The 25,309-nt window shown below is 36.9% G+C and overlaps 1 protein-coding gene across 5 annotated transcripts; it reads right to left on the bottom strand.

Moving 5' to 3' along the window:
* Window positions 1-537: 537 nt before the first annotated feature.
* On the bottom strand, window positions 538-24,294 carry csnk1a1 (casein kinase 1, alpha 1). Of its 5 annotated transcripts, none has more exons than XM_042770150.1 (11): window positions 23,653-24,294; window positions 23,211-23,317; window positions 16,151-16,277; window positions 15,966-16,064; window positions 13,592-13,675; window positions 10,988-11,127; window positions 10,374-10,452; window positions 9,822-9,896; window positions 6,149-6,255; window positions 5,810-5,958; window positions 538-1,381 (listed from the first exon to the last, which is right to left on the bottom strand). In XM_042770150.1, exons 1-11 carry the CDS (start codon window positions 23,773-23,775, stop codon window positions 1,374-1,376), a joined length of 1,098 nt encoding a protein of 365 aa, XP_042626084.1. In that variant the 5' UTR covers window positions 23,776-24,294; the 3' UTR covers window positions 538-1,373. The 5 variants fall into 5 exon arrangements, with proteins under 5 accessions (XP_042626084.1, XP_042626086.1, XP_042626087.1 ...); XM_042770152.1 differs by having other exon boundaries at window positions 5,846-5,958; window positions 23,653-24,293; XM_042770153.1 differs by lacking the exon at window positions 13,592-13,675 and having other exon boundaries at window positions 23,653-24,292.
* Between the last annotated feature and the right edge of the window lie 1,015 nt (window positions 24,295-25,309).

The following is a 25,309-nucleotide window of genomic DNA, read 5'->3' as shown; positions in this document are numbered from 1 at the left end:
CCAAAACTATATAGAAAAGAAACCCTCCAACATGCATAAGACCAATAAATATATAGAAAAGAAAAAGTAAAGTATATGAGTTTAAAGACCGCTACCACACAGCAGCAAAAAATTGTTGCAGAGAGAATGTCCCAGAGATATTTTACACGAGGATCTGCTTCACCACAGGAAGAAGCAAAAAAACGAAAAACAAAAAAAAAACACTTTCCCCAAAACGATTGATTCAATACAGGGAAAGAATCTATAAAATTAAAAAAAAACAAAAAAAAAAAAAAACAAAGTATTTTCCTGGAAAAAAAAAAGGTACATATATGCATATAAAAATGGTAATGGAAGGGTGAAGTGAGCACATTTTTCCTCTCAATAACAGAACATTAAGCCTATCATAGCAATTAATCATACGAATGGTTACTTTCTCAGTCATCATGAACATTTTTTCCAAGAGAAAAAAACCCAGATCATATGCATACAATTTTCATCTAAGCAATTAACATACAGGTTTAGTTCAGAGTGATGCCTAATTTGTAATGAATATGCTTCTGTGGTGTTTATTCTTTTATTTTTTTAGACTTTAGAATACCAAGTACAATATAGTTAATGCAGCGTTCTAAAGAGAAACCTAGCAGTCACTAGAATGTTTATTTTTTTTTTAATCTTCACATTAGAAGCTTTCTAGCACATATCAGCAGGCATAATCGTAATTACCTTTTTAGAAATGAAAAACAAAGCCCAATGTTTGCCTTTTTAATTATTCGGATACATTTGAAACAAAGAAACAAAAAACATTTAATCTCAGATGCATCATTTTGCTTGAGGAAAGGAAGAAAAAAAAATATTAAAGGACAAAAATGTGTCTCAGATGTCTCCATTCTGACAGAAGTGTGTCTGGGTTCGTGCCACGCTTTGTGACGAGAGGACGATGAGAAGGGAAATGGGGGCCAAAACTGCTCTGATGGGCAACTGAGAATTCAGGAAGGACCCCAAACAGCTTTCCTGAAGGAGAAAACTCGGGAAAATATTGGCATGTGCACAATTATATCCCCATTTTCTACAGTTTTCCATTTCAAAGAAGGAGGGGGCGAAAGTCTTTAGGGACAGGACAATAGAAAAGGCTACAGCTTCCAACTCCAAACCAAGCCTTCTCTCTGTGTGGATATAGTATATACATACCAATATATAGATATATGCAGAGCATCTTATCTATATATACCAATTACATATATAGTATATGGAACAAAAGTTCTTTAACAGGAAAAAGGTTGCCCACAGTGCCTGGCAGGTTCTGGTGAATTTGATCCTAGATGCCGGGGTGTGATTGGAAGGCAAATCCTGCTACGACCACTCTGCTCTGCTTCATTACATTGTCTTAATGCTTAGAAACCTGCAAGACAGGGAGACAGATAGATAGAGAGGAGAGGGTTAAGAGTTAGTGGCACAGATCTGAATGGGGTTGAGCTACTGTAATCAATGCGGCCAACCCAGTCAAAGCATTATTCAGTCCTGGAAGAGAGGAAGTGCAAAGTCATCAAGTCCCTCTCTGCGGTAAAGTCGAGACTTGCTGCAGAGAATCTCAGAAAAACATTTGTGTCATCAAACACGTGGGGGCTCAGAGGGGATAAAGTCTTCATTACAACAGTCCAGGCTTACCATTTAGCTCACGACTGCGTAAGCACTGAAGGGGTTTTGGGGCAGCTAAGACTTGCCCTAACCATGACTGACGCACGTAGTTTATTTATTAAACTTTTGTTGATTGATGACTTATTAAACTAATCTGCTTAATGATCAGCCACAAGAATCCTTCATGTCAAACTAAATGTAAAGACTAAATGAGAGGGCATGACATGATTAACTAAAACAGATAACAGATGATGCTATCAGCCTTAAAAAGCAGTGCAATATCCATCTAAAAACTACCATTTAAAAGGATAGCTCATCCAAAAATTCAAATAGTGTACTTCCAAACCTCTATGACTTGTTTTGAAGAATATTAGGATACAAAACTGGAAGCCAGTTAAATTTCAAATGTAAGGGCAAAAAAAAAAAAAAAAAAAAAAAAAAAAAAGGATGATTTTAATTTTTTTAATAACAAACATATCCAAAGTGTTGGGTAGTTAAATAGATATTTTAAGAAATATATCAGTGTTTCACAGAAGTCAGTCACACAGGTTTGAAATGACATGATGGAGAATAAATGACCATTTTAATTTTAAGGTGAACTATCCCTTTAAGTTAATGTGAATTAAACTAACTTTGAAAAAACGATGGGTACAGATTCGATTTGAAAGTGTAATTGCTAACCTCACAGGGAGTTTCAAGTCATGTGCAATCACAATCCTGAACATAAAAAAACCCTGACAGACCTGTGACGCAGGTTGAAATGTTTCCATTGCAGCACTCTCAACTGTGGTCTGCTTCTAAAAATCAATGTGCTTTTGCCTCAGGCAAACAGTGCTCAAAATCAAACAGGATAATATGGACAGGGAATAAAATCTAAAGAGTTGTTTTAAGACTGCAGTTTCAACATTACTCTTTTGAAAAATGAATTAAATTGATCATGCTTGGGAAACGTAATATTTACTTGGTTTCCTCATGTAAAAATCATATTTAGGCTTTTAGAAGCTACAGAAAGATGACAAAAGTATTTTTAGATTCAAAAGCCAAGTTGTCGCCCATTCATGTCACTGCTTGTGTCATTTAGAAGTAATCCACAATGGACAGATGATTCAAACCAGTTGCCAAGTAACCTGATTGTTAGGTTCAAGCTGCTACTACTTGCAGAGTACAGTTACATTTAGCTACTGCAGCCTTGACATTTCTATAGACACTAATAGAACATTTGAGAACGAGGGGAAGAGAAGAAAATTAAATGCTTGACAAGTCTCCATTCATTGAACGTGAGGAAGTATGCTGACGCAGCACTTTCAGGACAAATCTCACAATAATATGGCAGCACAAGCTCCAGGCTTTCGTTGTTGCAGAACTAACAAAGTTGCACCAGTAACCAAGAAACCAACAATCCCCTGCAAATAAAGTTCTTTCAAGCTCAAACACTCCTGAGTGTCACCACTTAAATTCTTGGCTGCTGCTATTCAGCCAAAGGGATCTTAAAGGGACAGTACTCCATTTCTCGAGCCTGTAAGAAGCATAAACTTGGAACGGATGGAATTATCGCAATCCAAGTGTTACAATCATATTTCTAAGCAAGGTACATGGTGCATCCTGGCTTTTGAAGGGGGATGGGGTGCAATCAAACTAAAACAGTGTGCACAAAGGATTAGGCCAATACCACCTCATCAGCAAATGCTATTCTTAGTCCAGCCACTTTTAACATCAGTTATTCTCTGCCTTAATTCAGGATGAACCTTCAGTGTATAACAGTCTTCCTGCTTTTCATCAGTTGATTCTTTTCTTAGATCAGTTTTTTTCTTCCTTTTTTAACAGTCCAGGGGATAGAGAAGAAAATTAAATGTCTGACAGTGCACTTGAAAGTATGCTGATGGGATTCACAATAAAAGCAGCAAGCTCCAGAATCATTGTTGCAAAAAAAAGTTGCGAATCTATTGGTAACTCTAAAATCCACGGCCATGTATTAACGTCATAGACTCCTGGAGAAAAAAGTTATTATTTATTGGTTGTGGGTGTTTGGGATTTCTTTTAAGCTCAAACACTCCTGAGAGTCACCACTTAAATTCTTGGCTGTGGCTATTTGGGATCTTAAAGGAACACTATAACTTAATATTTATCTCTGCCATTCATGCCCTTTATTATATAGATGATTTACAGCATGTTGTGTGTACAAAGAACACGCTTTAAGTAGCACAGACTGAAAGAAACTCAGAAATGACTCTAAAATCTATTCTGGAATAGATATCTGCACAACCTACAGAAAAGGCTATCCCTTTATTAAATCCTGCAGATTTAGGCCCGTCACGATAACTTTCCTGTCATTTTTAATATAGATTGCAGCATGAACACAGCTTTAAAAATAACTCTCAGAAATTTCTAAATCTATTCTGGAATATTTCCCAACCTGACCCAAGGCTATGTATAAATCCGATCCCCAGATAGGCCGGTCGATAACTTTTCAGTATTTTCACTACAAACCTCTCACTATAGCCCCAGAAATAATGCAAGAAGGCCTATTTTACACCCGTTTCAACACCTTAAAAGCAAAATTCTCGAAGTCTTCAAGACCGTTTCTTTACTGAATACAAATCAATAATGCAAGAAGGCCTACACACTTTCAAATGAACACAAAACTTCTATTTAAGATGGAAATTAAGTCAAAATATTAGATACCTTAAAAAACTTGAATAAATAGTAAATAAACATTATATAACAAAAAGTGCAAAGTAGAAAAAAAGAACAATTCACAAATAACTTGTATAGGGGTTTTTCCATCTTTTCTCTGTAAATTAAGTGTGCACTGTACTGCTGAAAAACACAATCCCTACTTATCAGTCAGATGTCTGTATGCACAACGGCACAGATCCCTAAACAAGGACATATCTGCAGATGAAACTGTTTATAGAAGCATTTTTTTTTTATTTTAACTAGCACCGGCTACACCACCTTATGTACGAGAAGCTGCAAAAGAGACAGGCACAAGTGAAAAGCAAAAAACATGGGGACATTATTATTTATGTAAATATAATGGGCAATATATTGCGTCACCAAAAGTGATTGAGGTCACGTACAAATATTGTGCGATAAGTCGATATATTGATTATTGCGACAGGCCTACCTGCAGACATTATCAAGTAGTTTAATCAGGACTAGTTTAAGCGCCAAAGGCAACTACTAGGTAGAATGATACAGATGTTTAAAACCACTGAGATGTATACCATTAATAATGAGAAACACCCAAATTGAAAACTTCTGTAGTCCAACTTTAATAGGGCACTGAAGGACATGGCAGTGGAAGAGTTACAGCATCTTTTCCACTTAACTGCGCCCTTCCAAGTGTCAAGCCTACTCTGCATTAGATGCACAACAGATTTAGACTACATTAAAGCCTACATCATCTGACCAGAACTACTTATCGCTAATGTAGTGTGAAACAGACTCAATATGTTCGTTAACATCAATTTTAAGTCGCCAACAGTTCTGCCTTAGGAAACATAATATGATGGATGGAAAAAAAATACAAAATAAAATACACTCTCAACTCCAAGTCCATATACCTAGAATGGGCTATACCTTTTGCTGGAAAGCAGATCCACAACTAGAATCACAAAAAACATCACTGTTGAGTCATCACATGAACATAGAACAATATTACAGTTCCCTCAACACCAAACACATAGAAAAGTAAAGTAAGAGTCAATGAGATGTGTAAATGACATGGTCTTGGTTAGTCTGTGGTTAGAAATCACTCCCACGTTTCCATGTTTGTATTGAAGAGACCATTATAATCAAGACTAAGAAGTGTTAGATCCAGGAACAATGATTGGGAGAAAACTGTCAAACAGAGCATCCCATTTATAGAAAGGGGTTAATTTGAGTGATGGTTATCTGACATTCACAGAAATGATTATGAAGTCAACCCTTCGTCCCAGAGAAGAATGTACATTTTTTGGTACAAAGTTAGTAGTCAAATTTCCCAAGGACGTCTTTGCTTTTGAAAGACATACCAATTGAATAATTTTTTTTTTGGAGTGGGGTGCATCCTTGAACTAACACCGTTTCTTTGCATTTCATGAATGTTTTGTGGAGCGAATGTTCCAAATCCACTTTTGTTTTTACAAATGTAAGCAATTGGTGTCTCTGTTTTTGTGCTGAAAACGTCGCTTGGCTGTTTGCTACTAACCTTTCAAGTTACTCTTGGGTTTGTCAGTTTGCTTGCCTGTGGGGGTTTGTGCCTGTTGCCCCTGTCCCCCTGAGGAGGCTGCTTGCTGTGCTGCTTTCTGCTTCAGCATGGTCCAGTCAAATGTGTAGTCATACTGGTGGTTCAGAGTCCTGGAAGTGATCAAGTGGGAGTAAGTATACCCATAGAAACCAAATGAATTTACAAGTAAAGAAATAATCAAGAGGAGTCCACAACTGGCAAGACTTTCTACTTGAAAAAATGACCTCAGTTGTGACTAGGGATTGTCTCTGTTCTGGCCCAGTTAGGAGTGTTGAGGCAATGCAAGAAATTGTCAGGCACCTGAAAAGAATGCGGAAAAGCTGACGCAGGTACATGTAGTCAGGTGCCTCTTCAAACCGCAACCCACGACAGTAGTTCAGGTACATGGCAAATTCTGCTGGGAACCCCTGGAGAAAAAGTAAAATGCATATTATGAAAGAAACTTACCAAGCTCCATAAATGTCATGTCAGCCTGACCAGCTATTTCTTAGGAGGAAAAAAAAAAAAATCCTATTATAATGAATCCTATTATTATTATTAGCCAGCACTGCTAGCAGGAAAAAAGCTGTCTGAAATTACAGTCAAGTAGGCTAGAACAGAAAAGAGTGGTGAATGACAGACATAGGATGGGAGTTTCTTTTAAGCAACTGGATGTTTGTACATAATTTGCTGACAAACAAAATGTAAACATTTATATTCTTAAAACACACACACAAAAGCTATGCAAAAATGGTCAAGCGTCATATTTAGGTTCGGTTTGATAGAAATGGAAGGGATATGGATTTGTTGGTTTTCTGGATGTCTGGCCTGAACCGGTGAGTCCAGTGAGAAAGTCAGTCTGTCAATTCTGAGCCAGTCTATTTTGACGTCACACCTACTGTGACTGATAATGTATTTGTCATGCCTGATGAGTATCGCACAGCCTGAGTGAGTGTGTGAGAGAGACTCGTGCAGAAATCAAAACAAATGAGCGCAACAGCACACAAAATTATAGATGCATATTGCGATAATAATAAAAAAAAAATAATATATGATTTAGGTACGCAACATTGCACTACCAAAATGTTTCAACACGACAGCAGTGTAATTTTATTTATTTGTGGTTAGTTTAATTAGAAGATAAAATTAAGTTAATTGCATTTTATTTTAGATATTGTTTGTTTTTTATGATGTTTTTTTGATGAAAATAGTTCCAATGAAAGCCAAAGCAGAACTGTTTTGTGTCTCCAAGCAACACAGTGGTGTTTCATTACTGAAGGAATCCACGTTTTTGAACAGATCAAGTGAGTCAGTTTCAGTAACCCATTCATTAAGACAGTAGTCACTTGCCTTGTTTCTGATTGAATCAAATGTTTCTATTGAATAAAGAAGTGGTTCTCAAACTGGGGTACGCATACCCCTGAGAGTACGGGAGATGACGGCAGGGGGTGTGTGAACAAAATTCTGAGTTTTGGCATTCATTTTATTCTACCCCAACTTAAAGTAACATTAAAACCAAACATGCATTTCTGACAATTAAAATGCCACTTTTAATGTAAAAACAGGAAAACGGGAGTGCCGTATTTGGTCAAATACATGATATCCAATCAGCTTACCTCATCTTTTGCGGTCAAAACTGACTGCATCCACACAAGCAGCGTGAATGTGATAGGGTGCCCGTTGAATATGCTTAAGCAAACTGCACAGCTGTTCAATGTATCTTTAAAGTAGATATTCACTTAATAGCATGAAAAACAAATATCGAAACAGACTGAGATCGATTTAAACTCTTCAATACAGACACACTCTGTGCGTGTTATTGTTTTCATGTTTAAGATACGAGCAAGAATGCAAATTTTCCTGAATATCCAAATGATGGCAAATGTGCCATTAATTTTTACAACAGGTCAACAAAAAAAGACAATATTAAGTGAACATTTTACATTTTAAATGTAGCCTACATTTTTAACAGTGTATTGTCATGTTTGTTTTATTTTGCAACAACGAAATCCGTTTCATCTGGTGTGCGTCTCCAAGCAACATCAGCGGTGTTTCATTAGTGAACAAATCTACGGCTTTGAACGATTTGGAGAGTCAGTGATTAATAACCCTTTCATAACTACAGCATTTTGCTTCGTTACTGAATGAATGAATGATGCAACGCCTGGCTAATTGACTGTGACTTGCCGCCACCTATTGGCAGTTTTTATTTTAAAATCTACAAGTATCACTTCGATTTGCCATCATTTATTGCTTTATTTGTTATATTAATAATACACTTAATGGAATGTTAAAAATGAGACAAAACATGACATACAATTAATAAGGATAGAAAATATTTGCCTCTATAAAAGGTATAAAATGCACCTGTAAATCAATTTAAGGGGGCAAATATTGTCCTTTAACAGAAAAGGTGCGACTGCGGTCTAAGTGGATGAGAGGGGGAAAGAAGAATGTTAAATGTCCCAGGGGGTACGTAGCTGTAAATAGTTGGAGAACCACTGGAATAAAGGACTAAATGACTCAATCATTCAAACAGTCATTTGCCGCAACTTACTGGTTTGGTTTAATTTAAAACTGTCATTACATATTTCCCAACATTTCTTATTTGTATGTTTAAAAAAATGTTTAAAACAATCTTATAAAATTCAAAATTTTGCAGTGTAAATGCATTTATGGCACCTTAGCCTCACCAAACAGTCTGTGTAAATACATCTAATGCCACTTCAGATGCAGCATCTGTGTTTCCTGCAGTGGAAAGATGGAGTTTGTTGATACTGATTTAATTTGAATGGTAACAGCTCTACAGTTTCATATTATTCTAACTGAATTAATTGGAACAATGTAAGAATTTGAGGTGAAAGATGACAACTTTAATAAGGTTAATAAGGGGGAAAAAAAATGACAATTTAAGAAACAGTGTGAAATGACATCTATTACAGCAAATCCTTTTCAGTTAAAGGGGTCATATGATACGATTTCAAATTTTCCTTTTTCTTTGGAGTGTTACAAACTCTTGGTGCATAAAGAAGATCTGTAAAGTTGCAAAGACTAAAGTCCCAAATACAAAGAGATATTCTTTATAAAAGTTCCTAAAACGCCTCGTTTAAACACCCCCACGTCTATGTCACGATGTGGGAAGATTTGCATAATGTCGCCCAAATTTTCACTCAAAGAAAGGCATAACCTTTGATTCTCGCTGTTGCCACCAGCGTCATGTCAATGACACTGTTTTGTTGTGAAAATGTAAATACTTTGTTTAGCCTTCCAAAAGAGGACTCAACTAGAAATCAGTAGTTAAGTTTTATTTACAACACTGTTCCAGAACTGTTTAACCCAAATATTCAGATGTCTCCGATAACAAATGCAGACATGGTTTTGTGTTTACGCATCGTGATGCAATGCAACGTGTAAAAACACAACGCACTGGATAGCTGGCCAATCAGAGCACACCTCGCTTTTCAGAGAGATGAGCTTTGTAAAAAAAAAATGACACTTTTCACGAAGGCAGGGTATAGAGGGGAAACAATATTGTACAGTATGTGGAAAATGTGTTTTTTGAGCCTTAAACCGCATAAACATTTCATTATACCAAATACACAAAATAATGTTCTTTTTAGCAACATCACATGACCCCTTTAATTGTTATTTATATCTCTTTTCTAGTCATAGAGCACTGTCAATTACAGTTTTAAGGAAGAAAAGTGGAATCGGCAAAAATCGGCATAGACAGGTCACACTTAGAAAAAAAATAAAATAAAAAAATCGGAATCGGCCAAGAAAATGGCAATCGGTGCATCTCTAGTCATTTTGATATACAGTTAGTCTTTTTAGCAGTATTGAATGTTCTGTAGATGACAATTTTCATGGAACCTGAGAATTGTAGCATCACAACCTCTAAACTGAACAGAGGTTTTGTAGCATGCACACGCATACGATGTATGAGTGCAGACTTTTGAAAAGCTTTGCTGTGAGGATGTAGAATTTCACATACCTTACACAAGACCTCGACAGGGGTTGACATCTTTTTCTCACTAATCTTCTCATACTTCTGTTTCTTTGTGGCAGCCTGTGGGCAAAAATGAAAACATTGTACACTATGATCTGGTACTGGCTGTCCATCAGTGTGCAATCCCACAGTGCTGGAGGCCATAAATAACCCAGCTGAAAGAAGATTTACAGCACTTTTTTAGGCACCACCTGTTGGCCTGTTTCATGCTGCCTAGCAATTTTAACTTTATTCTTTTTTGGTTCTTCCCTCCACAGTAAGAAAGAAAGATGAAAATATCCAGTGACATTGAGCAGTATTCTGCAGTAATTACATAACGGCAGCCAACATCCATACTTAATAAAACCTGCATTCAAACCACAGTGTAGAAAAGCTATTGGCATGCTTTTCAAAATGAACCTTTAATATATCACTTAAAAACTATATATCAGTGTCTAAGAAACAAGTACATTCAACAAACCTGTCTCACACATGCTGCACAATCCCATCTAAAATCCAGCTTTATAAATAAACACCTGCATTATCTGTACTTCTTACCTTCAGTCCCTGCCATGGCAGGCTGGTTCTGTTGAAGTACATCAGCACGTATCCTAGCGACTCCATGTCATCTCGACGACTGTTAAGATGAAATAAAAGATTAAAAATCAAGTAAGAAGGCTTTTAAACAAGTTTGAGGGCAGATCTTAAATAATAAAATAATCTAAAACGCTAAAGTAGTGCATAGAATAGGAGCAGGTGTGATTGCGTAAACCATCCCTAAATTAACTCGCTGACACGACATGCCACTCCTTTGGTAAAGGGGCAAGCAAGCACAGTCCATCAATCACTTAAGATCACAAAATGTCTCGATCATGAATTTATGATGCTGCTTGTTATTGTAAAAGACTTCAGAGAGCTAAGTGCTTAGTAAGATTTTTTTAAAGAAATGAATTATTCTGCAAGTATACATTAAATAAAGCGACATAGGTATTTCATACATTTCAAAAATATTTCCATTTCTAAAAAAATATTTTTCCTTTGTACCTTCTATTTGTCAAAATAGTTTCTTTTAAACCATTACAAATACTATTATCAGAATAATTTGACTAAAATTTGTAACCGATTGCAGCACAAGCAAAAATTTCATAAATATTCTGTGCCAAAGTGGTCACCTCTGCTCGATGCCCAAGTGTGCGTTGATGCTGGCATAGCGAGCTGTGCCTGTGAGATTTTTGTCTTCTCTGTACGGTATGTGCTGTCGTGTCCTGTTGTCTCGGTATTTCTTGGCCAGACCAAAGTCGATGAGGAACAACTATACAAATAAATTGAAAAGAGAAGCACAAACACAGACATTTCATTTTTAGAACTGACTTTAAACAATTTTTTTTTGTGTATTTTTACAAGTTCACAAATTCATTTTTTAATTTTCTTCCAACTTCCTCCTGTGAGCTGTCTGACCTATTACCTGGACCTCAGAACAAAAACAATACATCAGCGGCTGTAATCAATGAAGCGATGGGGTCAGAGTCTACAACGCAAATGAAGCTTACTGGGAAAGGAAACACACCATTTATCCAAGCAGAGATGTAAGAGTCAGCTTTAAGAGCCTGTCATTGACTGAAATATTCTCATTAGTGGAAAGCCACTCAGATCCTGTCCCACATACACCTACAGGACGCAGCCCAGCGAGAGAGCCTCAACCAACTGGTTTTTCACTGAGGCAGCAGCCATATTGTAAAGTATTCACTCAGCCGTGCCACTGTTTGCTTAGCTCAACCAGGGATTTGAAACATATTTCCTCTTGTCAAGACAATTAGTTACACCAACCATGCAGTTCCACTTCTATTAGAGGTCAAGTCAGAAGAAAGTGCTACAACCAAATCTTACTAGAAACAAATTTTGATTTATTATGATATACCCAATTCAGCAACTTGTTAAATTGTGTGTAAAATACATAAATAAATAAAAAGTTTAAAAACCTGGAAAACAACACACTTAAGCGAAGATGCCTCAAAGAGCACCTCCCAGCAATGGAAAACAGTTTAAGCTGGGCTCACACTGCGCGATTTTTAAAAGTCCTTTAGGATTGTACTTGTCAGACTGTACGAACATGATCAGGTCACACTGTGGGATCTCAGTTGTCATTAATGTCAGACTGTACGACAGTCAAGACACGTTAAAAGCGGGTATGAGCAAGAAAACTTCTATTCTTTTCTTCAAGAAAAGTTCTACATTATCAACTCATATACGTTCAGTGACTGCGAGCTGCACTGCACATGGAGCTGTAATGTTGGCCATCATTTAAAGTATATGAATGGCGGCAATACCAGCGTATTTAAGAAGAATAGTGCAAGCAGCACTACACACCCACATGAAAACAGCGGCGCAACTGGTGTTAATCATAGCAAAGGCAACGTATCATATGAATTCCATGAACAGAAGATGAGTGTGCCGGAGTTTATGCGGTTAGAAGAAATCTCTAGCATTCATTCTGATCATGGCTTGTCCTGAAAAACGAAGACAGTTTGACGTTCGTCGTAGGAGAAGTCACACTGCAGGTCTGTGCTCCAAATCTTCTGACACTGCCAGAATTTCGTTAGAGGTAAAATATGACCTTACCAGCCATTAATCGGCTATCGGTGAACATGTCAAACCAGCAAAGACTACAGATTTTAGCCTAGGATTATAGGAATCTTTTAGGATTTTCAAAATTTGTCTCAGAGGACCAAATCGTGGCCAAACTCGCTCAGTGTGAGCCGGGCAAAGTATCAAGAACCCACAATCTTTAACGATAAAGAGGAAGCATTAAATAAGAAGTGGTTTTCTGGCCAAACTGATTTAAACATTTTCAAAAACATTTTCAAACCATTCTCCTCTGAAATTGCCGGAGGTGCAAGTACTTGGCCATCAGTGTAAAAACCCACGCATACATTTAATATTTTGCCATTTTAACTTCCTGACAGTGCTCTGAAGATGACTACAAATAGCTGTGATGCCAACAATCTTTGACTCCAGGAGCTGAGTACCAAATGTTATATCTAATTTTATCTAAACTTCACATTTAAATAAAGATGAGCACATCAAGACAACAAGAACATTCAATCATTTTTGAAGACCAGTTTTCAAAAGGTCAACCCTGTTAATACCAGGCCACAATTTCCACATGGCTTGTGCAATTGGTTGCAGGCTAGCAACATTCTGATAGCATGTTCCAACGTTTGCCAGTTCAAGAAAACAAGCTTTGGTACCACAAAGTGCTGCTGATAAACTGAAAGATGTGTTCTGCAACAAGAACAAGCACTCAATGCAGTGAAACTTGGCCAATCAAATTATTCTGTCAAAAAGTACTTGATTACAAATTACAGTAGGCTTTTTCTAACTGCAATAACTCTTTTAATAGAAAACCGTTAATTCTCTTACACCAAATATGCCAATTCTAGCTTCGAAAATCAAGAAAAAAAAAAAAAAAAAAAAAAAAGACAAGTGAAAATCATGTTATGAAAGAATAATTTTAGAACTGACTAGGACTGAGAACAATCATTTTAGATCTGACTAGGTTTGAGGTCATTCAGCAGCTTGTTCAGGGATAGTTTAAATCTGGATTAGGAGTTAAATCTCTAGTTCTGTTTAGCATGTGTGTCTGGTTTAATGCCAACAAACGTTAATGGTTATTGTTGAAAATCAAAATTAAATAGGAAAAAGAACTCCAAAATAGTATGTGTGTATGGTTTAAAAGAATTTTGGGCGATTATTAGGAGGTGGTTGTGGTTTCAGACCTGGTTTAATCCTGAGAAAGATGGGTCCTGAGAAGAACTAACAGCCAAGCTTCTTTTCCTCTTCCCCACTGGAGATTCTAAACACTGAACAGACAATAGAGGGTGCAGTGCATCAAACAGTATTGCTGACAACCGCACACGGCCAGCGCAGACAGGCAACACCAAGGCTCAGAAAAAGAACGCGAGGAGGAGCAGAGGGAGGGGAAGAGAAAGCCTAAGGCAATCCTTCATCCACCAGCAAGCGTCCTAGCTCAAACTCAGAGGAGGCTCTGCTAATGGCAGACGTATTCCCATAAGCTCAGGATCAGATACTAGCTGATAGTTGTTGTTTTTTTAGACCATATAATGCAGGGCCCACTTGCCTCATCTGTTCTCGAGCCATAGAGGCAAACTGTACATGGCACCTCTAGCCACCCAACCCAGTGATCTTCATTTCATCTATACTAATTGTTCCAAAGCCTGATTCTCTTTTTTGACTTTGCCAAGGCTTTATCCATAAACATTTGTTTAACACTATTTAACAGGATTTAACAATAGCTGTGCCATATGGTATTTAACAGCTTAGCCCACCTCAGCACGAAGCGGACGAGACAAACGGCACAACTAGCGTTAAGAAGGGCAAACTTTAAAGGCCATTCACTACAATGGGCACTTGTTTTTAAAATTAGGCGTGAGAAGCTTTGAGAACAAATGCAACCAACCAAAACTCAGCGCCACCCCTTTAAAAGTCCTGTGAAGAATAAATATTGCATTTCGTATTTGACATATCATTTGACCACCTACAGTAAGGAAGAGGCTAGAATACTTTGGCGTGTGGAAAGGCCAAATCAGGTAGGGATGAAGCTCTGCAGAACAAAAACAAAAAAGCATGCAGTTCAAGAGGTGCATGACTTAACCTGCATGTTATTGCAAAAACAGATTTAGTTACAAAAGACAAGATGGGACAACTTCGGTGGAAGTGACATTGGAGATTTCAATATAGCAGCCCAGGGTAAAGCAACAAAACAAGCTATTAGTTAACAATGGTGCGGAGCTGAGTATGGTTATCTGCAATGTGACAGAAGAGTGGGGGATTGTGCGAGGAGAATGTCAGACTTGGGGTATTGTGCGAGGTGAATGTATGTCTTGACAAAGTATGTGAACTTTAAGTTGATGTAGTATATTAGTCATTGAATTTAGGTTTTTCTATGGATTTTGTACTGCATCCATTTTTAGACTGACTCCTGTGTGGAACTGATGTCACCTGTTGGTCTGCACCATTCTTGTTCAAGAGATCCACATGCTTTACTCTTTCGCCAAGTTAAGATAGTTAATCTTGAAAAAGGTTTTGCTGGGGGCTGGATCAAGAGTGGTGATCGTATGAGAGATGTAAGCAGAGAGCAGTGAATAATGCAAAAGAACAGGCCTTTTGATTCCCCGCCAAATGAGAGTGTGTTTGCAAAGCAATAGCTAAATCAGATCTTCCCGTCGGCTGAGTTTGAGTTAATTGTTATTTTTGACTTTGTTTTGTTTGTGGGTTTTGTGTTGTAAGCTTCAAAAGCAGAGCGTGTGCTTCCATAGTTTTAGTGAAAAAGGTGACAATTTCATGTGTATGTATCAAAATTAAAGCTTGAGGCTGGCATTCACACAGACACACAATGGTAAACATTTATTCCAGACAGCACTGCCAAAAATGGTAATACAGGCTTCACTGAAGTACTAAAAAGTACCAGAATTTGTAGTGGAAACTGATCTGAACTGTTAGACGACCATCAGAGCTTGTACTTGTAAGTCATTGTATTTTGCTTGCACATTGTGCTTTAATTTTTGTTTTTTTTGATTTTCTGAATGTTGTCTGTATTAAGGGGCTCAAAATTATGAGTTATCTGAAACAAAATACAAATCATTTGAATAGTTGGATATGAGAGATTGAAAAGTGCTTAGATGTTTGATTGGTCTTTGGGAGAAATAAAAAATAAACAAATAAAAAAACACAACCACAAGTCACATATCATGCAAGTTCCATTTGAGGAATGAAAGACATACAATCCATGTCCACATATGTCCACAGCCAAACCGTGAGGTGTTCTCAAACCATTGCCAAGTTAAGCTGTAAACATTGTGTCTAAGGACTCAGTGCGGGTTTAATTATCTGCTCTTTTGATTACCCACCAAACATTCTTGTAGAACTCAACCACCCCGAATCAGCAGAGCAACATCAAACAGAACCATCACAGGTTCTCGAGCCAGTGTTTGTCCATGAGAAAGTCTCAATGTAACAGGAAACCTCAGTGATCTGCAGTCTTATTCTTCGAATCCTGTATGTTACTTTTATGTCTTTTTTTAAATTTTTTAATTTATTCTCTTTTTAAAGTGGGGAGTGGTGTGGTTTTACCTTATTACAGTGACGGCCAATACCCATTAAAAAGTTGTCTGGCTTGATATCTCTGTGGATGAAATTTTTTGTGTGCACATACTCGATTCTGCTGATCATCTGTAGGAGCAAAACAACCAGGTTAAGATGGTGCCATGGGACCATTCAATGTTTGATATTAAAAGCCTGAATTAACCATTCATTACCTGATCTGCAAGCATTAGGACAGTTTTCATTGTGAATCTGCGGGAACAGAAGTTAAAGAGATCCTCCAGACTTGGCCCCAGCAGGTCCATCACTAGAACATTATAGTCCTTTTCTTGGCCATACCACCTGAAAAACAGCATCACATGATTGATGAATTAAATCTATTAAAATTGAGCATAATTGACTAACCGTTTGTTGTGATTATTTTTTTTATTATTATTTTCTTTTATGTAAAGCATTTTGAATCACCATTGTGTATGAAATGTGCTATATAAATAAACTTGCCTTGCCTAAGTTATATTGAGCCATTAAAGCATGAATCTTATCAGTTAAGGAAGTGTCGGAGTTACAAGGCACACCCTGCCGGCAATGGCATCCAATATATCCAGCTTGATGACATGACTGCGTTTAGAGTCAGCAGTAACAACTATATAACCCGTGTTAGACTTGTCTTTAACCAACCACTTTAGACATTTTTCCAGAGCGGATGACCCCCTTCAGGACCAAAAAAAAAAAAAAAAGTAGAGTATGGGGTATGGAGTATGTTTATGCTATGTACAAAATCAACCAAGTGGCTCTAACAAATATTGCAACTTCGACAACCAGGACTCAGATACACAACTTAGCAGGTGGAGGTTCAAAAGAGTTGCACATTTAGTGAACACATTGCTACAGCAGTCGCCAAGCAACCATCATGCTGGAAAGTCTCCTAAACAAAGAGGTATTGTGGAGACAAGGTGCAGCAGCAGACTAGTGTTCATGTGTGCCAGAAAGGTGCAGCAGTAGATTTGTGTTTGTTAGTTCATATTTTATTTTGAACCACAAACTGGCTCCTAATCCTTGTGACGGTTATATTGCAGAAGCAAATCACATCCATTGCAAAAGCTGATATAAAAAGTGAAACTCTTTTGTGGATATTTAGTTTTGGGCCTTTTCATGTAAATTCGACAATTGCGTAAGTCTTAGTGACTAGGGGTGTGCAATATATACACATCGTCTGCAATAATATCATAATTGAAAATCCCTGGTAGCCCTTCGGGAAGGCATTCTTCAGGTTTTGGTAGCCCAAAATTAATTTTACTAGCCCGAAAAAAAAAAAAGACATCGGCTGAACTTTACTGTAGACAAGTCAGCAAGATCAGCAAAAACTAGTAGCACAGGTGTAACGATTTTATACAATATAAAAATTCACAATACAGATTACACCATACAATTCTCTTACGATTTATTTATACATTTATTTTTTACAAAATGAGATTTAAGACAAATTTTAAATGAAAAGGTGTCCTTTTATTATTTCTCAGCCAAAATGCTACATATTTCTTTGTGAAACTGCAGTGTTAAAACTAACTTGAAATTTTAAAACAAATCCCAATTCAATTAAAAAAAATTATACAACTAAAAGAAATCTTTTCATATAAACAAAGGCTTTGTCTGTGCTCCATTTAAAATCAGAAGCAACCATTTGAATTACTATCCAAAAAAGATGCTAAATATTGTATAATTTAAAAAAATTGTAGCAAAAACAGAATGATCTGATTTTAGCTTTGTGAATGAGATGCAAATGTCACTCTCTGACAGCAGGTGGCACTAATGGAACACTAATGGATTTCTTTCTCCACTGTATATGTTCACTTAAGACCTAACCGACTGTGTTTACGAGAATACTTGCGGAGACAATTATTCTGAGATACTTTTGTGTGTATGGGTTCATTCAGAAGCAAGGATACGTGAAAGAGGAATCAATTCTGTGTACGCGCATTGTCCGAAACGCGGCTTTCTGTGCACGCTTTGAATGAGTGCACGCAAGCTCCAAATGCAAGCAAATGGTTTACAATGCTTGAATGTTTAAAAAAAAAAAAAACGCTGACGGTGTTTTCGTTCCTGAATGAATCAACTGTTTAAATGATTCGGTTCAGTCGCATTGACTGTGACTTGCTGCCACCTACTGGTGGTTTTAATTTCACATTTAAAGTTTTTTATTATTATTCAGATAATTTTGAATAACAGTATTCAATGTTTTATGTTTAATATCAAAACATTATTCACGCATTTGTAACTGCAGATTAAGCATTCATGATCTCCACTAAACAGTATACATCTAAACGCCAATTCAGATGCAACTTCTATTTCCTCTACAATGCAAAGATGAATTTTATTGATAGCGATTTCATTTTCTTGCTAACAATCAAAATGTCTTATTCTAATTCACTGATTTAATGTAAGAATTTTACTCAAAAGATGAAGCACACTTTTAAAAAAAAATGGCTTTATAGAAGGTAAAAAGGCCCATTAAAAGGTAAATACTAATTTAAACTTATTGGAAAATACGAATTTCTATCCATGTGAACTGACCACCACACAGAATATGAAGAATATTAAAAAATTTAGGAGTCTGCTGTCCACAGTCCTTAAAGTACCAGCACAATAACAAACTCAGCAAAATACTCTAATTATTGTTATCAATAAATTCCAAGAAAATATTGAGATTTTTTATCAATATCGCACTTCCCTATTAGCGACATCCTAGAATACAAAACCACCAGCAGAAATAATAAGAATAATTCCTTTCATTTATATAGTTTTCTAAGCACTCAAAGCACTTTACATTGTGAGGGGGGAATCTCTACATCCACCACCAGTGTGCAGCATCCACCTGGATGATGCGAAGGCAGACATAGTGCACCAGAACGCTCACCACACACCAGCTTATTGGTGGAGAGGAGACAGAGTGATGAAGTCAATCAGAATATGGGGACTGTTAGAAGGCCATGATGGTCAGAGGCCAAAGGGCAAATTTGGCCAGGTTAGACTCCTATTCTTTTTCGAAGGACATCCTGGGATGTTTAATGACCACAGAGAGTCAGAAAATAATAGAGCGCAAAGTTGTTAACATTTTAAACTAATGTAAATGTATAGGCCTACCATGAATTCAATCCAAAAAAAAAAAAAAAAAAAAAAAAACTCACGTTTTACAAACATACTCACACTCACAATGCTTACAGAAGTTCATATCAACTGCAATCTCTTGCTTACGGAAACTACAGGCCTCTTTGTGGGACACTCATTTCCTCTTTTCAAAGCAAAACTAAGGGGAATGCTGAACAAAACAGTGCAGTTTGCCTGAACATGTTAACTTTATTAAACTGCCTTGTATTTAATCACAGAGGTGTTGGTGTAAAAGTATATACATTTTTAAATAATGCGAGTAGACAATTTGCTGTGATTGAGCTTACATAAAAGACTTTGAAGAGCACACAAAGCTCTTTTCTTTCATAAGCAAAGGCAGTGAGTGGTTTCAGGGAGTGTGGGGGAGGGAGATCTTGTATGGCAGGTTTTCCCAGCTCTAGTAACCAGCAACTGAAACCAGTACTTTAATGCATCCTTTTTTACTGGAAACTTTAATTCATTCACTAAAAACAAGTTCAAGCCAAAGTGGCACACAATGAAAAATTCACAACCAGTTTTTTTTCACAAAAAAAGGTCATCAAGTAGGTAGTAAATAACGTGTTTTTTCTGCATTCAATCCAGTCATTGTGTAGAACCTAAATTACACTTAGCTTAAAAGCAGTTGAGTTCAGAAAGGAGTTTAATATGATATACTTTTTAGTTATAACTAATGGCTGCACCTGGACTTGTCCTTAAAGTGTTTGGTAAATCCATCCATCCATGACAGGGGTTACCCAACTCTTAACTGCACAGGGTTAAGTAACTAGCTATGGTCTAAGAGTTCAGATTTCTAATCAGCCAAGCTGCTGTCAGCATGAGATGCCATAGAAATGGACACCCTAATGCTATCTGTAATGGCAGTTCATTGATGGCAAAGGCCTTCTTATTTATATTAATATAACCTAGGAAAACCTTCTAATAACTGGATTAGTTTACTAAAATATATATTATGACCTACAATGAAATGAGCCACTAATGAGCAATAAAAATCATTGCTAAAGAAGCATTTATGGTGACTTTAGGAAAAGAAACTGTTTAGAGCAAGCAATTTGGTTTGAAATGTTGGATGAAATTTGGCGCATCACATTTACCACTGTCTGGTGAAATTTCGCAGGCAAATTCCAGGCATTTCAACTAAAATACACGCAATCTGGAATCTCACGCAAGGACATAACATTTCGCTATGCAGGTTAGGCACAAGTTGGTCATGCAACTCATAATTGCCAATTCATTTAATGTTAATGTAAACATATTAATAGAAACAACTTGATTTTCACTTAATCAAAATAGTGTTAAAGATCCCTTTATTTGTTGTCTGTCACATGTCGTAACTACCACAAGCATATTTTGGACCTTTGGGGAAACACTGAATTATACGTAAAAAAAAAATTTATCTCTCTTATCGATTTTACATCTGCAGTAAGTTAAGTTAAAAAGTAAGTTAATTTTTAACACATACTAGAGATGTGCAGGTCTAGTCGACTAAAGGGTACGGCTCCTACTAGTTGACACTGAAAACAACAGTCGATTACACGACAGAAAAAAAAACTTGATTATTTAAATTACCTCATTTTATGTTACTATCAAATTCCCATTGTTACATTTAAAACATTTGAAATAACAATTTAAAATAAAACATTTGAAAAATAAAACATTTTTAAAAGTGTTTCAGGACGTAAACTACATTTTTATCTCATGTCTCCCATGAGTTTTCTTCGTGTCAGTTGTGGCGAGCTCAAAAGTGACCACGCAAAAGACAAGCAAGGTGTGGGATTATTTTGAATTAGAAGAAAATGAAAAAAGTTTTGTGTGAATGTCCAGGCGCTTTCCGAAATTGGGAGATAATGGGAGATGGAAATGCATTTTGCGAATAAACTCCTCAAAGCGCATATAAAAAAAGATATTTGACTGCGCTATGAGGCGGGATAACTTGACTAGCAGCAGACTGATCTCATTCCACAGCATCTGAAATGTTGTTATGGTTGTTCTGAAATGCCTGAGCAAAGTCTGTCATCAAAGTATTTCTGTACAATGTCTTACACGACTGCGTTCCCAAACAGCAGCATGCATCCGCCTCCGAAAGTAATGTCATCATTTATTGTGTTTCGTCTGCTCGCTCTGACGCGCAAGTAATTTATCATATATGAAAATTATTATATTCAGTTCTCCTCATTTTCTTACTGATATTTAGTGCCAGTTAAACAGGAAGTGACGATTTTGTTCTCTTTGATACGTTGGATGGAAACAGTGCTTGTTCGCAAATATTTTATGTGATATTCCAATTTTGCGCACAAGTTAAATTTGCAACTTTGGATGGAAACCCTTATCGCCTCTGGTCCGCTCTTTCTTTTTGTTCGTTTTGTTTTTAGATTATATAGCCTACATGACGAAGTATGTTTTTAAAAGCCATTTTAATGCTATTCCTTGATAAAATTCCTACTGTTTTCATCATGTGTTTTAATATCTTGGCGTAATAACGTAATATGAAGATGAAGAATTCTGTCAGGCTATTGATTGATTTTTTCATTGTTCTGAACTTCCCCAGCTGATTTGAATAAATAAGCATCGGCTGACATTGAGTGCGTTCTCCTCTATTTTATTTTTTTTAATGACCGCCTTAAATTAAAAGATGATAAAGCAAGGCAAGAAAGGGTATGGCATAATTGTGACCTATTTTTAGCGGAAATCATTGAGGGATTTGTCAGTGTGATTCATAGATAAAGTATTTCAAATGTAGGCTATTATATACACGCACGCACAACGTTTTTTTTTTTTCTTACCAACTTTTGGGGGTTTCTTGCATTAAGACTAGTCGGATACAAAACTTCAGTTTAAACGACAGTCAAATTAGTCATCGCGCACATCCCTAATATATACACACACACCAAAGTATTACAAGTAGATACAGCCAAGAGTGGAGGTTCATAAAAAAATTAATCTGAAAGCAGATAAAGACTTATCTATCACATAATCAGGTTAATTAAACTCAAACATTTGAAATATTGCTTTTATTTTTAATTTCTGCTATGAATATAGCATGTAAATGTTTGGGGTTGCAACCTTCTAACATCAAATTACCATGAAACTTTTAGATAAAAATGGTTTAGGTTTTCACACAAAGTCACACACACCACCCAAGGCAAATAAATATCCCAGGATAAGGGTTAAAATTGGTACATACTGCACTGCGCAACATCAATAACTATTTTTCTAAAGACACTACAAACATAACAGCATAAGTAACTAGCAAATACAAGTCTTTACTCTAATTTAACCACCAATACTTTAACCAGTAGACCACTCTACAATCAGAATGTTAAACGTATGACGTTTACATTCCATGATAACATGCAAATCAAAAAACATACGTGACAACCTCTACCTTTTCCGTGTGAAACCAAAACAGCAACTACGTTTTATTGAAATGTGCATATAGAATCAGTTATTGAAAGCTACCTTGTCAATAGTTAGCCTTTCTATACAATTACAGATTATATAATAAAACAAACGCCTCTTTAAAGATGTTTTGACACGAATAGCAGCGCTCGAATGGCTCAGTCACCTTGAGAAGAGAGCAGCAGTCTCACTAACGTTAGGCCCTGAAACTTGTTTTCCCTCATCCGCCATTTTCTGATCGAGAGGGAGGACATGTTGAACAAACACAACAAAAGAGCAGCGGCCATTTCCCACTCGCTCATTACTCAGCAACACAGAAACACACACTTTGTGATCAAACCCAATTCATTACAGTACCTTAAACTATATCATAGAGAACACGTAACGTGTTTAAAGACGTTTAAAAACGCTGTTCATTTACGCAGCTCATATGAAGGAACGGGCTAGTTAGCATGTCGACTCTACCATAAGTGTAAAATCATATATAACGTTATATATTAGATCATCACATTCTCATACATGTATATAATAAATGGATGATCTACTAAGAGAAGTATTACGCGTAGTTGACGTGTACTTTGTACTCGACCCGTTGCTTTCGATCTCACGCTAATCTATAATCCAGCTCAAACTAGTCCAGCTAACGTTACCCCATCTAGTCAAAATCCATTATAATTTCCCGTATAATAATCAGACATCTGTAACGTTACTCACCTGATGTGTGGGATTCCGACTCCTCCCTGGAGAATTTTGTACAACTTGCTTTCATACAGAAGTTGAGGGTGTCTGGCTTTCTGTGATTCCAATTTCACAGCTACCTCCTGAAAATATTCAAAATTAAGATCATTATTTATCTGCTAGCGTTACATATAGATCGTTAAAAAGATACTGGATATTAGATTAACATCTATTCCTATTCAAATTTGCATTAACGTCGTTGATTGATCTCCCCCAAATAGTAACACGTAAGTCACACAAATATTCCAATATAGTAAACTTTCAAGGCTGCGTGAACTAACGTCTATTTTTCGATGACTATACGAATAGTGTCCTGGTTATCAGATCTGATGAGCTGGACCTATGTATAAACCCCTCAATCGTCTTAGCCCAGTCATTCAGCACATTAATTAAACACACATTTCATCTTTAACGTTACCTCTCCATTTGTGATGTTGATTGCCAAATAAATGTCGCCAAAGGATCCAGATCCGATTTTCCGAACGAGCTTGTATTTCCCACCGACTATGAACTCGGCTTTAGAGCCACTGCTGCTGGCCATGTCCTAAAATCCGAGAAGTACTCTGAAACTGTGTGAACGGGTGAGGTTTTTCTCTTTCTTCTTCAGTCCAGTAGAAACAATGCTAGCTAGCCTAAAAGCGGCTCTTCCTCACTAGCAGTGTCCTTAACAACTCACAACGACGAAATTGGGATAATAACGGACATTGGTTTCAAGAGGAGAATAGTTGTCTCGACATTTAAGTAAAAAGCAACACTATTTCCCCTGAGGTTGAGGCCGTTTTTTTTCTCTTGAGCAATTCCCCGAATAGCTGACTAGCAGCTTAGCCTGAAAGGACACTGAGGAGTCGGTGTCCTCGACGCTCTCTTCAAATCACCTCGCTTTGAGGGGCGACTTTTCTTCTTAAAGACGCGCTTTCCAGCTTATTCGACTGTACATCAAGGCAACCGACGTTTTAACGTTGAAGGAATTGTGTGAGTCGCTGCTTTCTTTTCAAAGCGCAACCCACTCACTTCGCCATCTTGTCCGTCTCGAGATGAACAGATTCTGCTGATCTGAAGAGAGGAGCGAGACCTCGCTAAAGCGCGCCGCCGCGGGCAGGGGAGGGGTTCGCGCGTGACGTCAGCGGGACTTCGGGAACGCGCAGGGGAATTTGGGGATGTTTATTGTGAAGTCAGTGCCCTACTTATGTTCTTTTAAATTAAGATTATATATTTATACTCAAGGACTATGACACCATAATTATTAAAAATGTAGTCTGCATACCATAATATTAATACATGACTGAACTGTCACGGTCTTACATTTCTGTTATCTTATCAGAGCAATTTGTGGGATATTTCCTCACAGGATTTATTTTATATTTGTTTCTCTGTCACCATATAAATAGTTCGCACAGATTTAATATGTTCAATATTTACACGTCTCGCGATGACTGTGCACGGTCACGCGCGTCGATGACCTGCGCTTTATGGTTCACTGATGCCACCTAGTGAGATCCTGCCAATAATAAGGTATAGCATAATTCACCGGAAAAGTGCATTTAGTCGTCATGTGCTCACCCTCATGATTTTTCACCCCTGTATGACCGCCTTTCTTCCAGAACACAAAACGAGATTTTAAGACAGAATGACATTCTCGGTCACCATTCGCTTTCTTGTATGGAACAAAATATTCCATTAAAGTAATAATGGTTACTCATAATGGTCTTCAAAGAGAAAGCAGTCATAAAGGTTTGCGACAACATAAGAGTGAGTAAATGATTTTGAATGAAATATCTCTTTGAAGGTTTCTCTCAGTCAAGTTATTGCACATGTCACTCTTAATTATAGTTTTAGTTCTGTTTGACTACTCATCAAACTGATGAGTTATTACCTAATCTCTTGATGGAATGTTTCATGACAAGATGGACAACATAAAATTTACTTATCATAACTCACTATAAGAAAAGAAAAAAAAAAAAAAAAAAAAAAACATTCAGAAGACAAAAGCATCCCAAACTGATAGGAGGCTGTGAAGCCAGTAAAAACGTTAAAAAAAAAAAAAAAAAAAAGTAGTAGTATTGCAATACATTTCT

The sequence above is a fragment of the Cyprinus carpio genome, chromosome A14 (genome assembly GCF_018340385.1).
Source record: "Cyprinus carpio isolate SPL01 chromosome A14, ASM1834038v1, whole genome shotgun sequence".
Classification (NCBI taxonomy): Eukaryota; Metazoa; Chordata; class Actinopteri; order Cypriniformes; family Cyprinidae; genus Cyprinus; species Cyprinus carpio.
The sequence above is the reverse complement of the archived record's forward strand: the minus strand, read 5'-3'. Positions and strand labels throughout refer to the sequence as shown.

Coding starts and splice junctions, on each gene's coding strand:
- csnk1a1 (XM_042770150.1), bottom strand. CDS start 23,775: ATGGCCAGCAGCAGTGGCTCTAAAGCCGAGTTCATAGTCGGTGGGAAA. Junction 16,278..23,210: donor GTCGGAATCCCACACATCAG/GTGAGTAACGTT, acceptor GCTGTTTTTCAG/GTGGTATGGCCAAGAAAAGG. Junction 11,128..13,591: donor CTTTCTCAGGATTAAACCAG/GTCTGAAACCAC, acceptor TTATTTGTATAG/TTGTTCCTCATCGACTTTGG.